Source organism: Meles meles, chromosome 4 (assembly GCF_922984935.1).
Source record: "Meles meles chromosome 4, mMelMel3.1 paternal haplotype, whole genome shotgun sequence".
In the NCBI taxonomy this organism is placed as follows: Eukaryota; Metazoa; Chordata; class Mammalia; order Carnivora; family Mustelidae; genus Meles; species Meles meles.
Genome location: NC_060069.1, coordinates 54138783 through 54154992, shown reverse-complemented (window position 1 = coordinate 54154992; position 16210 = coordinate 54138783). Strand labels below are relative to the sequence as shown.

Sequence of the window (16210 nt, the reverse complement as noted above, 5' to 3'; positions counted from 1 at the left end):
TCGTATTCCTATTCTAATCTAGTGTTATTACTATTGTTCTTATATAGATTCCTTTCTGGCTTAAGAAAAACAAGATCTATTTCATCCTGTAATTTTAGATTTAAACAATATTCATATCCTGATAGCAACTGGCACATACTGGATAAACACTTTACACCAGGCACTGTGCTAAGTAGTTTGATATATTCTCTTACTTAATTTTCTTAACACCTAGTTTAAGTGTCTAACAATCCCCATTTTACAGGTCAGGAAGTTACGGCTTTGAGCTGTTAAGTGGCTAGTTCAAACATATGACCAGTTAATTACTGGTAGAAAAAGGATTCGAACTCGGGCAGTTTAACTACATAGCCCATATTCTTAAATGTTATACTACATACCTCCTACCTGCAGCATAAGGTTAGTATTATTATCCCATTTTATAGAAACCAAAGCACAGATAAGAGTACACTGATTTTTCACTGTTTAACTGTGTATTTCTGGCATATAGAAATGCAATTAATTTTTGGATATTGATTGTATATCCAGCAAAATTCTCCTATTAATTCTAGTAATTTTCTAATAGATTATTTTTATTTTCTGCAAACATTATCATATCTTCTGAATAATGAAGTTTCATTTTTTCCTTTCCAATCCCTATACCTTTCATTTGTTTTTCTGGCCTTACTGGGCTGGCCAGGGCCTGGAGCACAACGTCAAACAGAAATGGTGATAGCAGCTAGCCATGTCTTGTTCCTTTCTCAGAAGGAGAGCTTTCAGTTTATGATTCTATTTGATGTTTGCTGTAGGTTGTCCAAAATGGATTAAGACATTTTCTTTCTATACCTAGTTTACCAGGAATTTTTATTTTTAGTACATGTCAGATGTTATCAAATGTTTTTTTTCTGCATTTCTTGAAAAAAAGAATCACATGTTTTTTCTTTTTCAATCTTTTAATAGAATGAAATAAATTAATCTTCTAACGTTCAACCAATCTGGTATTTCTGGGGAAAAGGTGATGCCTTCTACTTTTTATACTTTGTTAGATTCAATTTTATAATATATTGCTGAAGATTTTTTTTATTTTTTTATTTTTTTATTTTTTTTTTGAAGATTTTTTTTTAAATCTAGTTTTGTGAATGAAACTGGCCTTTCATTTTGCTTTTTCTTTTTTCCATTGCAAATTTCATTCACAAATTTTGCTTTTTCATACAGGCCTTGACATGTGTTGGTACCAGGGTTATGCTAGTCTCACATAATGAATTGGAAAGTATATTGGATTGAACCTATGACACTTACTTTATTTGGAAATAGGGTCTTTGCAGATATAATTGAGTAATAATGAGATTGTACTGGATAAGCATGGACCTGTCTCAGTCCACGGAAATCTGGGCACAGGGGAGAGGGCCACCGGAGAGAGGCAGGGATAGGAGTAAGAGAGTAACAAGCCAGGGAACACCAAGTTCTGCCAGCAACCACAGAAGCTAGAGGACGCCAAGGAAAGATTCTTCCCTAGAGCTTCCGGAGTAAGAATGGCCTTGCAGATATCTTGACTTTGAACTTCTACCCTCCAGGACTATGAAAGAACAGATTTCTGTTGTTTTCAGTCACCTAGTTTAAGTCATTTGCTACCGCAGCCCTAGGAAACTAATATGGGAAGGGAAGCGTTCCCTCTTTTTATGTTCCTTTAAAAAAAATTTTGTGTAAAATTAGAATAATATTTTCCTTGACTTTTTAGTTAGAGCTTGCCAAGAGTCACCTGCGGCTAGAGTTTATTTTGTGAGATTTTTGATTACTGACTCAATTTCTTTAATGGCTTTCTATTTCCTCATGAGTCATATTGGGAAGCCATAATATTTTCATAATATTTGTGTTATCTTTTTTAATGGCTACAGCATCTGCAGTGAGAGCCCATTCACCATTCCTCATGTATATCGTGTCTTCTCTTTTTTTTCTTGATCAGTCTCTCCAGAGGTTTGTTAATTTTACCCGTCTTTGGAAGAACTAATTTTGACCTAATCTTGAATCACATTTGTTTCTATCTCATTAATTTCTCCTCATTATTCCCTTCCTTCTACTTTATTGGGTCTATTTCACGGTTTGTTTTGTTAGTTCCCTGATACAGATACTTAGTTCATTACATTTCAGTCTGTTTTCTTTTCTGATAAATACCTTTACGGTTATAAATCTCCTGTTAACTTTGCTTTAGCTGTATCCTTCAAGTTACATATGTCTCATTTTCTCTATCATTTAGTTCAAAATATTTTCTAAATTCTATTATAATTTCTGCTTTGGCTCAGAGATTAAGAAATGAATTTAATTTCTAAATGTATGGGTATTTCTAGGTATAGTTTTGTTATTGATTTCTAGTTTAATGACATTGTTGTCAGTGAATGTATTCTAAGTGAAATTTATTGAGACAAATTTTGTGGTCCAGTATCTGGCCAAATTTGTAAATGTTGCAGATTTGAGAAGTATCTATATTTTTCAATTGTTGGGTGCATTGTTCTATATAAATCCATCAAGTCTAACAACTCCTAATGCTTTTCTAGAATAATTTTTTCTGTCCTTGAGCTCTAACTACATTCTCTCTTTTCTACCTCCCTTTCTTACAAAGAAATAATCAAGTTTGACATAATTGGGTTCCCTATCTCCATGCCACAAAGTCACTATCTTCGGCTCCTGACCTCAACTTTTCAAACAACAAAGTAAGCCATTTAATAACTGGTTAATGTTTGGCACAGTATTTTAATCTCTCTCAGGCTCATCTTTCTCATCCGTGAATAGAGATTTCCTGAGAATTAAAATATAATATGTATAAAAACACTGTTTTCGTTATTAATAAATAAATAACCTATATAACCGGCACATAGTAGGGAAGGTAAATGGTAACTACTATAATGATTAACATTTCTACATTTCTTTATTGTTATGATTCCAATACTTATTTCTTCTCAGGTTTCAATGAACATACATTAAATTCCCTTGGCTACAGTAAGATCACATAGACCTTCCTATCCACGTGACTTTTGTCAAAGGGCATAAACATAGTCAGTGGGAAAAAGAAGAAAAGTTGTCACAAATACCACTGAATCCCTATTTCAGATTCTTTTGCCATATGTTTTCAATATTTTTGCATCTTCATGGAATAACCCAGTAAAGACTGTCATGGTCCCTGAGATGGGTGACCTTCAGAAGAAAAATGAACTCCATTTCAAGTCGCTGTGTGAAATAAAAAATAACATTTACTGAATATCTTCTGATGCAGGAAGGCACTACACTTCCAGATCTACCTCATATAACATCACAAAAACCTGTTAAGATAGATATTACTATCTGCTTTCTTTTTTTAAGATTCTATTTATTTGAAGCCAAACTATGGAAAGAGCCTAGATGTCCATCAGCAGATGAATGGATAAAGAAGATGTAGTACACACACACACAGGAATACTATGCAGCCATCAAAAAACTGAACTCTTGCCATATGCAATGACGTGATTGGAACTAGAGGGTATTATGCTAAGCAAAATAAGTCAATTAGAGAAAGACAATTATCATATGATCTCCCTGATATGAAGAATTTGAGAAACAAGACAGAGGATCATAGGGGAAGGGAGGGAAAAATGAAGCAAGACGAAACCAGAGAGGGAGACAAACCATTAGAGACTCTGAATCTCAGGAAACAAACTGAGGGTTGCTGGAGTGGAGTGGGGTCAGGGGGATGGGGTAGCTGGGTGATGGATATTGGGGAGGGTATGTGCTGTGGTGAGTGCTGTGAGTTGTATAAGACTGATGAATCACAGACCTGTACCCCTGAAACAAATAATACATTATATGTTAATTTAAAAGAAGATTCTATTTATTTGAGAGATAGAGAACAGAATGAGAGAGAGAGAGAGCACAAGCTTGTGGTGGGGGGCAGCAGGGAGGGCAGAGGGAGAGGGACAAACAGACTTCCCACTGAGCAAGGAGCCTGCTGTGGGGCACAATCCCAGGACCCTGGGATCATGAGCTGAGCCAAAGGCAGATGCTTAACCAACTGAGCCACCCAGGTGGCCCTACTATCTACCTTCTAAATAGAGAAATTGAGGTCCAGGAGATAACAGGGATTTGCCCGAGCTCCCATAGGGTGGAACTATATGCAGAGCACGTATGTACCAACATACCTGCTAGTGGCTAGTGTTAGTTAGTATATATTAGCAGGTATAACACCCAGCAAGCCTGGCACTGAATGTCTTCCGAAGGCCCAATCCAATATAAAGGAGAGTAAGATCAGAATCTTCTCTGGGTCTCCTTGTGACTGTGTCTCTACAATGTTTCTCATTCCCACTCAAGTCTCCCATATCCTTTACCCACCCTATGGCATTACCCACAGAGACAGCTCATTCACTATCGGTCTCAGTCTGTGGCTGGTTTCTGGTGACAGCAGGAGAGGGTTAGAGACTGGTTACCTGCAGAGAATTTGCCATCTGCTCCACAAATCACAATGGCTTTTACTGTATGGTCTGTTAGAGCTTTCTGCAGTCCCGCTTTTATTCCATGGAGTACAGTCATACTAAAAGAAAAAAAAAAACCATGAGGCATTAGAATTTAATTTCTACCATCTCAGTGTTTTTTTCCTTTTCTAACAATGAAAAATGAAACATACACACAACGGATAAAAACCTTAGTTACTTGCTATTCAGTTTTCACTAATTTAATCAACTGATAATATGTATATCAGGGTGCCTGGGTGGCTCAGCCAGTTAAGAGTCTGCCTTTGGATCAGGTCATGATCCCAAGATCTGGGATCGAGCCCCACATTGGGCTCCCTGCTCGGTGGGGAGCCTGCCTCTCCCTCTGTCCCTCTGCCCCACTCATGTTCTCCCTCTCTCACTCACTCTCTCTGTCTCAAATAAATAAAAATCTTAAAGAAATAATATATATTTCAACTGTGAATTAAGCACGAAGCTAAATAAATGAATAAACTTTTTAAAAAATAGTATTTTCCTGAACTTTGTTGTAACTTTGACCACTTAAAAGCAGCACTCATCAATTTAAAATATTATTGTACACCCTCTACGTACAGGAAAAGGAGTTTACAACATCCTAGGAAACAACAAAATATCATACCAAATGCTGTAATAAAAGTACAAAGAAAGTGATGTGGACATTTACAAAGAGAAGAACTTGCAATTTGTCATCCTAGAAAAATATAAGAAAACTGAAATAGTTTAAAAGAAACAACCTAAGAGATGTGTCAGGGGCTTCAAGTTACCCCAAATATCCAACTCTTTCCACTTTCTTTCAAGTATGATGCATCTAGTTTTTAGCTGGATACGTGACTGCCCAAAGTAAAGACTACATTTTCTGGCCTGTTATGCAGTAAAGCCAGTGTTAGGCATTAAGTCCTGGACAATAACATGACACTTTAAGAATCCTTAAAGGATTAGGAATGCTTTTCTCTTTTCCTTTTCTGGCAGGAATGGGGATGTGATGGCTAGATCATGAGCAGCCGTTATGGACCAAGAGGTGGAAGCCATGTATTGAGGATGGCAGAGCAAGAGATAAACAGACGGGGTCCCTGATGACTGTGGAGCAGTCATACCATTCTAAGAGACTGCTGTGAAAGAAATCAACCTTTCCTTGTTTAATCCACTACTCTTTTGAGTTTTCTGTCTCTGACAGCTGAAACCAATACTAACTAATTTAAGAGGCAAAGGCAAAGTCTGGGAAAGAAAAGGCATGTAACAGACTGCTACCTTTCCTTAATGAGGGAGTAATCTACAGAAGAGAGTCGAGATTAGATGAGTCGGCTGAAGGAAGAGAGAGCTGAAGGTAAATCCTCTGGATACACCCTCATTGAAGAAGTCGGAGAGGCTCAGCAGAGTGATTTAGTACCAAGGGAGCCCAAAGTCACAAAGATCAAGAGAAGAGAATGTGCCAAGAAGTAGAGGATCAATGAGTGTCAAGGGTTGGGGAAGGAGGAGAACCTAGGAAATGTGATGAGGAATTGCTTAAAGGAAAAACGACAGAACCAGAGTCCAATTTTGCACTGGAATTCTAAACATTCTGGGTAAAATATCTGTTCTAGCATATAGGATGAAAAAGAAAAAAAAAACTTAAACAAATTAAAAAAAAAAAAAAACCAACAAACTGCTAGAAAAGCCAAATTGCTCAGATCAACAACCATGAGTTAAAATGTCAGGAAATAAAGGAGATACTGGTATATATTAACTCCTTTTCACCTAGTTACTTTTCATCATTTAACCTACATGACACCAGACAAAACCTCTTGGCTTTGACTGGTTAATTAGAAACCAAATCTACTAGGAGTACCCGGGCTCTGTTGGTTAAGCACCAACTCTTTAAATTTCCTTTTTTTTTTTTTAAATATTTTATTTATTTATTTGACAGAGAGAGATCACAAGTAGATAGAGAGGCAGGCAGAGAGAGAGAGAGGGAAGCAGGCTCCCTGCTGAGCAGAGAGCCCGATGCGGGACTCGATCCCAGGACCCTGAAATCATGACCTAAACCGAAGGCAGCGGCCCAACCCACTGAGCCACCCAGGCGCCCTCCTTCTTCTTTTTTTTTTTTTTTAAGGCTTTATTTATTTGACAGAGATCACAGGTAGGCAGAGAGTCAACAGAGAGAGAGAGAGAGAGAGAGAGAGAGGAAGCATGCTCCCCGCTGAGCAGAGAGCCTGATGCGGAGCTTGATCCCAGGACCCTGGGATCATGACCTGAGCTGAAGGCAGAGGCTTTAACCCACTGAGCCACCCAGGTGCCCCTAAGCACCAACTCTTGATCTCGGCTCAGGTTCCCTTGATCTCAGGATTATGGGACTGAGACCCCCACACAATCCCCCCCCCCACACACCACCACATCCAGCCCCACATGGAGTCCCTAGTTGGCTCAGTGCTCAGCAGGGAGTCTGCTTGAGATACTCTCTCTCTTTCCCTCTGTCCCTCCCCCTGTGCTCGCTCACTCTCTCTCCCCCTCTCTCCCTAAAATAAATAAATAAATCTTAAAAGAAGGAGGAGGAGGTGAAGAAGGGGGAGGAGGAGGAAAGGAAGGACAGACGGACAGAAGGAAGGAAGAAAGGAAGAAACCAAATCTGCTAATGAGATTTGGACCCATCCAGAACACTCAGAAGTTCAAAAGGCAAATATTTCCTCTGGGTAAATAATGGCTGCAAAAGTAGCCAAAATCAGTGCCACTGAGGACAAGAGGCTAGCTTCCCCCTTTTCAACCAAACTCTACTCTTTGACCTCTTACAGTCTCGCTAATTTTGCAAAAATCAAACACAGGGAAATGAAGATGGCTGTAAACAGGCACAGCTTTACCAGATTCAAGCCAACAAAGGGACCACAGCCTTGCAACAATGAGTTTACAAGGGTTAAGAAATTCTTTTCTCAGGCGCCTGGCCAGCTCAGTTGGTTAAGCCATTGCCTTTGGCTCAGGTCACAATCATGGAGTCTGGGAATTAAGTCCTGAATCCAGCTCCCAGCTTCATGGGGAGTCTGCTTCTCCCTCTGACATTCTCCCCTCTCATGCTCTCTCTCTCTCTCTCTCAAATAAATAAATAAAATATTTTTTAAAAAGAACTTCTAAAAAAAACAAAACAAAAGAAATTATTTTCTCCCTTTAATATCATCCAAGAGTGGAGAAATTTGAGTCTAGAGTACAGATATCATTTTCATGGGGCCTAGCAAAGCTCTTTAGCTTTAGGAGGCTTTAGGAGGTCTTTCATGTAACAGTTTTTTTTTAAAACCAAAGGTCATCATATTAAGTTTGTAGCTTGTGACCAGCACTTTTTAAATCAAAGAAATAGAAGAGAAAAATAGAATATGACAAACCATATACCATGTAATGATAACAGTTCTGTTTTGGGAGGTTTTTGGGGGGGTGCTGTTTGTTTGTTTGTTTATTATTTGTTTGTTTGTTTCTGCCCAGTGCAGAGCTCAAAGTCACAACCTGCTCCCCCAGATTAAGACCTGGGCTGAAATCAAGAGGCAGACACCTAACAGACTGAGCCACCCAGGCGCCCCATAAGGATAAGTTTTGTTTGTCCTACACTTTAGGATCTTCAGCATAGGTAAATTTCACAATTTTAGGAGGTAGATACAAAATTTTCTCTTGCAGGGCAGCGGCAGGGGGGTGGGGAAGGGGCAGGCTAAATATGAGAAACGTTTAAAATCGCTATGAGAGAATATTTCTAGTTACGGGTATAAGACTGTGAAACCTTTTTTCCCAAGTTCGTGATGGGCATGGTTTGCCATAATGAGCAGAGGCTGACGCAGACTCCTAATGTCTAATACCCCTAACTAAAACACAGACAAGTCCAAAATGGATATGTAATCACATCACTTACATTTTTCTTCATCAAAACCGAAATAACAGATATTTTGCTTTTTTTTCTGAGAATGGCAAGAAACTGGACATATTCTTGTTATGATTTTATTCCTGCACTTTTTTTGTATTATTAAATGCAATAACTTGTATTAAAAATAAGAATTATACTAATACTTATGATAAAATCAAATCTGATGACACTAAGATAAAAATTCAGTTAAAATAAGCAGGCCTCCTCATTCCAGTCTCTCTCTCTCCTTTTTTTCTATTAACATATAATGTATTATTGGTCCCAGGAGTACAGGTCTGGGAATCATCACTCTTACACACTTCACAGCCCTCACCATAGCACATACCCTCCCCGATGTCCATAACCCCTCCACCTTATCCCTACCCCCAGTCCCAGCAACCCTCAGTTTGTTTTGTGAGATTAAGTGTCCTTTATGGTTTGTCTCCCTCCCGATCCCATCTTGTCTCATTTTTTCGCCTCCCTTCCCCCTACCCTGCCTCTCAAATTCCTCATATCAGAGAGATCATATGATGTTTGTCTTTCTCTGATTGTCCAGTCTCTTTTTTGCTCCAGTGGTATGTCCTAAGGATGTTGACCAAAGGTCTTTCTGCTTGTTTTACACATTCTTTGTAAATTATAATTTCTGCTAATCCTACTCTCTAAGAATGGGTGGCTCTTTCCTGGTCTGAAGGATCACTATCCTTTTAACAAAGATATGCAAGAACCAAATCTATATAATTAAACATTTTTAAAACAAAAACCAGAAAAACCACCAGTTTTGAAAGCACGGCTGTTTAAGTACACTGCACATCTGTTAAAAGTTTACCAAGGAAGGTGCTCCACCATGGGATTAAAGAAGGTAACTGCACAGTCGTTTTTTGGGAAATGCTACTTTTTTTTTAAAATATTTTATTTATTTGACAGAGAGAAATCACAAATAGGCAGAGAGGCAGGCAGAGAGAGAGGAGGAAGCAGGCTCCCTGCGGAGCAGAGAACCCAATGCAGGGCTCGATCCCAGGACCCTGAGATCATGACCTGAGCCGAAGGCAGAGGCTTTAACCCACTGAGCCACCCACGCGCCCCGGGGAAATGCTACTTTATGCGCTTTCTCCAAACATATTTTCCAGTGAAGCACCAAGGCCTTCAGTTTAGAACAGATCAGGAGAAAGAACTTTGCATTTCTCTGCCACATCACAATTCACCTGTTCTCACTGCCTTGGAATTAATGAGAGCCTTTGTTAATTTTTTTTCCCCCCACAAATGTGAAGATACCTTCTCATCAGCTTTTTAAATCTTTCAGTCACACATTGGTAGGGTGGCCTGGACTTGGGGCTGGGAAGTGAGGGATCAAGGTCCGGCCAGCATTGTTACCTTTGGAACAGAACATACACTCGAGAAGTCAAAGCTGCTAACAAGCAGAAGGGCTGAGCACGAAGCTGGCACGGAGGATCCGGGTCCGAGCCCAGCTCCCCCACTTAGTAGCCATCTGTCTGCCTCTGAGCCTCAGTTTCCTCACTAGCGAAACAGCGATCAGAGTTCGCAGCGAACGTTCGCAAAGCTAACCGAAGCACCAGGCCGCGCCGCGCGCCGCCGTCCCTTCAGTGCCAGTGTCTGTGCGTTCAAACTAGCCGCGGGGTGAAAGCCTCGGAGCGGGCAGGCGGCGAAGGGCTCGCTGTCCGCGGGCCGGAGACGACGGAGCCGGTTACCTGATGGCGTTGACCGGTGGGTTTCGGAGGCGGATCAGCGCCAGGCAGTTCCGCAACCGCGTGTACTCCGCCATGTCTGCCCGCTCGCGAAACTCGCCTCCGTCTCCCACCGCTAGGCTATGCCGCGTTCCTCGGACCCCACGCGGGGCCGGCCCCGCAAGGAGGGGCGCCCGCAGGGCCAATGCGAGCTGGGCGCCGCCTCCCGCCGCCAGTCCTCCCACCTACTTCTCCTCCTCCACGACCGCAGCCCCGCTCTCTGCGGGCGCTTGTGCTCTGGTTCTCTGTGCTGGTTCCTAGCACTACACGGATCAGAAAGGACGGTGGAAGAAGGGTGCAACCGTAAGCAAGTCCAAGTTTGCAACGCTGCCTTCTCTGGACAACTTCTGGGTTCGCTAAGCTGGCGGAGCTGCCCTCATTAGTTTTCATCTTCATGATCCTTCTTACCAGGGATAGATACCTGGGGCCTTGCCATTCAGGTGATAGGACACAGGCTTGGGACATGAAATACACGCACCAATAATTTGACTTAAACCGGTATGGGACCAACCACTTACAGAACAGTAATCTTATCTGTCTCACTCTAATGGCGCAGCCTAGTGAAATGTGTGGGTCCTAACCTTCTCTTTCTTTCTTTAAAAAAAAAAAAATTCCCTCAGTTTTGATGGGATATAATTGACATACATCACTATAAAGTCAAAGGTGTACCTCATAATGACTCACATCGATTGGAAAATGATTGCCGCAATAAGTTTAATAACCGGCATCTCATACGGATACAAAAATAGACAAAAGGCGGGGGGGGGGGACTTCTTTTCTTCTTCTGCCATTCCTAAGCATCGTGATTTCTAATCATTCATCCTCGAATGGAGCAGCTATTAAAATAAACCAGCCCCAGCCCCTTCCCTCCAAAAGCACACCACCAAAACAAGGTTTTTTATAGATGCCATCAGCTCTGGTGGTCGTCCCAGTCATTCCATCAGGCAGTCAGAAGGCAGTCTGGAAGTTTCAGAGGAAAACAAAATGAAACAATGGAATGCTTTTGTTCACTGGTGTTTCACAAATCTCAGCAATGATTAGGGACTATTTTCATATTCTTTTACCTCTTGGGAATAAAAACAGGTTCTAGGTCTCAAGAAAGCAGGATTGGCTTGAAGCCCTAGGAACAAGCAGCAGTCTGAAGGTATCCAACCCATCACAGACAGCCAATCTAGCAAGGACAGCCCTCATTTCTAATAGCCAGCCAATCACATACAATGCAGTGCATGCCTCCCGGTGTCAACATCCGACAAAAGCCAGCTTCTACAGGTGATATCCATCTCTGATGTCTCTGAAAATTTGCCAACTCCTCAATTGCTCAAAAACATGATGTAAGATCAACAATTGACTCTGCCTGGGAGAAACTTCATGAGCAACCTAGCTTTCCTTATTCCAGGAAGTGACAGTTTCAGCTTCATCTTCTTATTCCAGCTACTGGTCTCTAGGGGAACAACTCCGCAGAGGCCTCCTAGCAACCTTGAGTGTCTCCACGAAGGCCATGTAGGCAAGACTGAATAGCTCTGAATGGCCTGAAGTTCTTCTTGGACCAAGAGTTGATAAGCATGGTGTGGAGTTGTCTCAAGGCAGGTTCTCACATCTACCTTGGAGGGGTGAGCCATTGGTCATTTCTCATCTAGCCATTGGTCATTTCTCATCTAGTTCTAGGTGAGCCATTGGTCATTTCTCATCTAGTTCTGACTGCAGAACTTTTCCCTGGTACAAGCTGCTAACTTCTTTGTGAATCTATAGAACTGCTTGACAGTAATTTAGAGTTGGCTCTTCACCACAGTAAGGACCAAGGTAAGCAAGCAAGGCACCCAGTGGGCAAAATGTAAGAGGGCGCTCATTCTCAGTATCCTACACCTGCCCGCCCCGCCCTTTTCCTCAGTAACAGAGCGACTCACTGTTCCCGTGATCTGTCGTCTAGCCTCTCCTGGTTGGTGTCATCCTACGGGACCAGGGATAGGGAAGTGACACCAAGCAGATCTTTCACTTGTCTGTGTGAATAATAAACTGTCTAAATCCATTCAGTCTCCTTACAGACCAAACCTATGGAAGTGTGGCAAGCCAATCTAGCAAGCCCCACCATGCTGCCAATGACAGACTACCTGACCATTTGACAGCCTCTTGAGCATTGCGATGAATTGTTATGTTCTTGAGTTGTCTTCTCATTTGTCCCAAGAAGTGCTACTTTACAGAATGTCATTTCTCTTGGCTAGTATACTTCGGCATCAGTTGCATGTTGAATATTAGCTTTGCTTAATTATGTCTCTTTCACTGTTGTGTTGCAACTTATGAAAATAGATCAGTTAATCAGAAGAAGTTTTGTGTGTGTGTGTGTGTCTAAGTAAACTCTACGCCAAATGTGCGGCTCAAACTCACGACCCTGAGATCAAGTGTTGCCTTCTCTAGAAGAGGTTTTAAAATTATAAGACAAATAACAGAATGTAAATATAGAACTTTTGTGTGCTAGATCATGCAGATATGTACTCACAATAAGAACGGAGATGTCTGTCTACTTGATTTGTGTTGTAAAACTTTATTCAATAGTGGCATGAAGCCATCAAGGCTGACTTCTCTGGTAAACCAATCCGATTGTTCTGGAACAATTGCTTTTCAGCTGGAGTGATAAAATCTCTCACATGTTCTCTTCCATGTGCTTCCCCCTTTCACTGTGGGATATTAATGGGCACAAGGCCTCAGAGAAGGAGGGGGCCGCAGACAGAAGCAGCCTGACTTCTCAAGTGATCTTGTGTGACAGACTGGCCTGCTGACTAGAACCAACATGGACTGTCCTAAGAGAAATAAACAAATGTGGGTCTCTTTGTTAAGGAATTTTAACCTGTCCTATCTAATACAATGAAGAAACGGGCAGTGAGTACACTCTTCCACAGTGAAGTTGGCTGACATTTGAGGAGAAAAGCTGCTCACATAAGAACTTGAAATAAGAGAAGCAATATAGTGTCTTCACTGTGCCAATAATACTAGTAATGACAATTTCTATAATTTCAAGCGGCTCGCTTACGTGTTGAGCTTTGGAGATACACACACACATACACACACACACACACACACACACACAGAGTATTCAGTACCTTCATGATGAAGATAAGCTATCAGGATTCCTAAAGAAGTCCCAACTGTGGCAGAAAAATGACTCAGACACGCCAATTATATTCACTGATTAAAATGTGATCAAGGAGGTATTCATTTTTTTTTAAGGTGTGGGGTTTTTTTTTGTTTGTTTTTGTTTTGTTTTTTAAAGATTTTATTTATTTGTCAAAGAGAGAGAGAGTACAAGCAGGCATAGGCAAAGAGAGAAGCAGTCTCCCAGCTGAACAAGAAGCCTGATATGGGACTCGATCCAGGCCCCCGGGATCATGACCCGAGCTGAAGGCAGACACTTAACCAACTGAATCACCCAGGTATCCCTCAAGGAGGTATTCTTGAGCGTATTTAAAGATCATGCCCATAGGCTACAACCAAATCTGAGCTTATTGTAGCCAAAACCTAAACCAAGAGCCCATTCACTGCTATGTCCCATATTTTAACCTCTCAGTTTTTCAGCGAGCGCTGCTTCTCACCTATCATCAGCTAGATCATATTCATGTTTCCCTAACTCACATTTGTTTCCCTTTTCCCTACCTAGAAGACATTTTTCCCCTTTAAGTTTCAAATGATATGATCTTTTTTTTAAGGATAAGGAATTTTTAAATTGAGATCTATACAGATCTCAAATTGAGGTCAAACACTATATACTTTATCCTTTTTAAGTGAACAATCCTATGATTTTTAGTATATTCACAAGGTATACATGATCACCACTCTCAAATTCCAGAATATTTTAATCATTCCAAGATAAACTCTGCACCCATTATGCATATTTGCCTATTCGACATATTTTAAATAATTGGAATCATACAGTATGTGGCCTTTGCACCTGGGTTTCTTTCACTTAGCACAATATTTTTGTTTGTTTTAGAGAAGGAGTGGTTCCAAGTCTCTCCTCGCTTCAGGTAGTTCCGTGGCTTCGTGGCAACACAACGACAATCTTCATATGGTGTTTTCCCCATGTGGGTGTATCTCTGTGCCCAAAATTCCCCTTTTTACAAGGACACTAAATGACCCCATCTTAACCTGATAAACTGCAAAGACCCTATTTCTAAATCAGATCCCATTCACAGGTCTTGTTGGCTAGGACTTCACATCTTTTTGAGGGACACAGGTCAACCCAACAGTCCCATGCAGTCACTGCAGTAGATGCCCTTTTAGGGGGCAGAGCAACAAAAGGTCAGCTTGAGCTCCATAAGCAACCAGGTAGTCTTAGTATTTGAAGCTACAGAAATGGCAACGACTTCCACTCTTCCGAACTATAATTTGTAGTTTAGGTTAGGTCACATTTGTTTGTTTGTTTGGGTTTTTTTTGTTATTTTTTTTTTAAAGAAGGCTCCATGCTCAGCGTGGAACCCAACATAGGACTTGAACTCACAACCCTAAGATCAAGATCTGAGCCAAGATCAAGAGTCAGTCGGACACTCAACCAACCAAACAACCCAGGCACTCTGATTTTTTTTTTTCTAAAAGTAAGCAAAACTGTACAGAATGGAGAAATATTTATCCTTAAATAACCACACAAACTAGCTTTTTCCATAAGAATCAACGACAAGAACAACGATTTGGACATTACCAGCCACGCCCGAAGATACTAGACATATTAGCAATTAAAATAAACAGAAAAGATGCAGCCTCCATCTGACTTTATTTTTTAGGGGAAGGGGACAAATTTCTTTAAGTTGACAGGATGCACACCAAAGTAATAAAAGGACAACATTTTGCAAAATGGGCTTTTGATGTTTCACAAGAAAAGGCTTCACACTTAAAATCGTGCAAGTTTTCTCCTTTGAAATATGCATGTAGACCAGTTTATTTATTTTTGCACTTGGATGTTCTGCAGAACACTGTATTCAATCCTAACACCATATTGTGATTCAAGTGGTTTTCCCAGCTAAGTACATTAATGATAATAAACACAATAATACAAAATCAAATAACTAACATTTCTTTGTTCTGTTTTGTCCTAAATGCTTTGCATTTTTGAACACACTTAGTCCTCCTTGCAGTCCTGGATAAAGCATCATTGTTTATCACCTTTTTATAGAGAGGCACAGGGAGCTAACTTGTCTAAAGCCACATTGCTACTAAAAAGCAGAACCCAAGTTTTAACCCACAGTGTGTGGGTCTGGAGGCTGAATTAGCGTGTTTTTAAGATTCATCCATGTCATATAGTATGTATCAGTGTTTCTTCTCTTTTAATGGCTGAATAATAGTTCATTTATGTACATATCACATTTTGTTTATCCAGTCATCAATTTATGGGTATTTGGGTTGTTTCCACTTTTTGGCTGTTTATTTTTATTTTTTTAATTTTTTAAAAATATTTTATTTATTTATTTGACAGAGATCACAAGTAGGCAGAAAGGCAGGCAGAGAGAGAGAGGGGAGGAAGCAGGCTCCCTGCTAAGCAGAGAGCCTGATGCGGGGCTCAATCCCTGTACCCTGGGATCATGACCGGAGCCGAAGGCCGAGGCTTCAACCCACTGAGCCATCCAGGCGTCCCTGGCTGTTTTTTTAAAAAAGATTTTATTTATTTGAAAGAGAGAGAGAATGAACAGGGGGAGGGATAGGAGGAGAGGGAGAAGCAGACTGCTCAGCATGGGGCTCGATCCCAGGACCCTGAATTCATGACCTGAGCCGAAGGCAGACACTTAACTGACTGAGCCACCCAGGCACTCCACTTTTTGGCTGTTGTGACTAATGCTGCTATGAACATTTTATGTCCAAATTTTTGTGTAAATATGATTTTAATTCTTTTTGGCGTATACCTAGGAGTAGAATTGCTGGGTCATATGGTAACTATATGTTAACTTTTAAAAACAAGTTTTCTTTGAACTGTAATTGACACAATGTTATATTAGTTTCACGTGTACAATATGATCCAGCATTTCTATACATTACTCAGTGCTCAACCCAAGTGTACTCCTAATCTCTTTTTTATCGACTCCCCAACTCCCTGCCCCTATACCTCCCCTCTGGCAACCACCAGTTTGTTCTTGGTTTGTTTGTTTCTTAAATTTCAAAGGATTGAAGTC

General features: G+C 40.8%; 1 protein-coding gene across 1 annotated transcript in view; it reads right to left on the bottom strand.

Annotated features, from left to right (window-relative positions):
• EHHADH (enoyl-CoA hydratase and 3-hydroxyacyl CoA dehydrogenase) overlaps positions 1-10177 on the bottom strand; it is a 50071-nt gene extending 39894 nt beyond the window's left edge. The window contains exons 1-2 of the mRNA XM_046003052.1: positions 10026-10177; positions 4428-4531 (exon numbers count right to left, since the gene is read on the bottom strand). Coding sequence (XP_045859008.1) covers positions 4428-4531; positions 10026-10099 — 178 coding nt within the window. The 5' untranslated portion in view covers positions 10100-10177. The remainder of the gene's footprint in view (positions 1-4427; positions 4532-10025) is intronic.
• Between the last annotated feature and the right edge of the window lie 6033 nt (positions 10178-16210).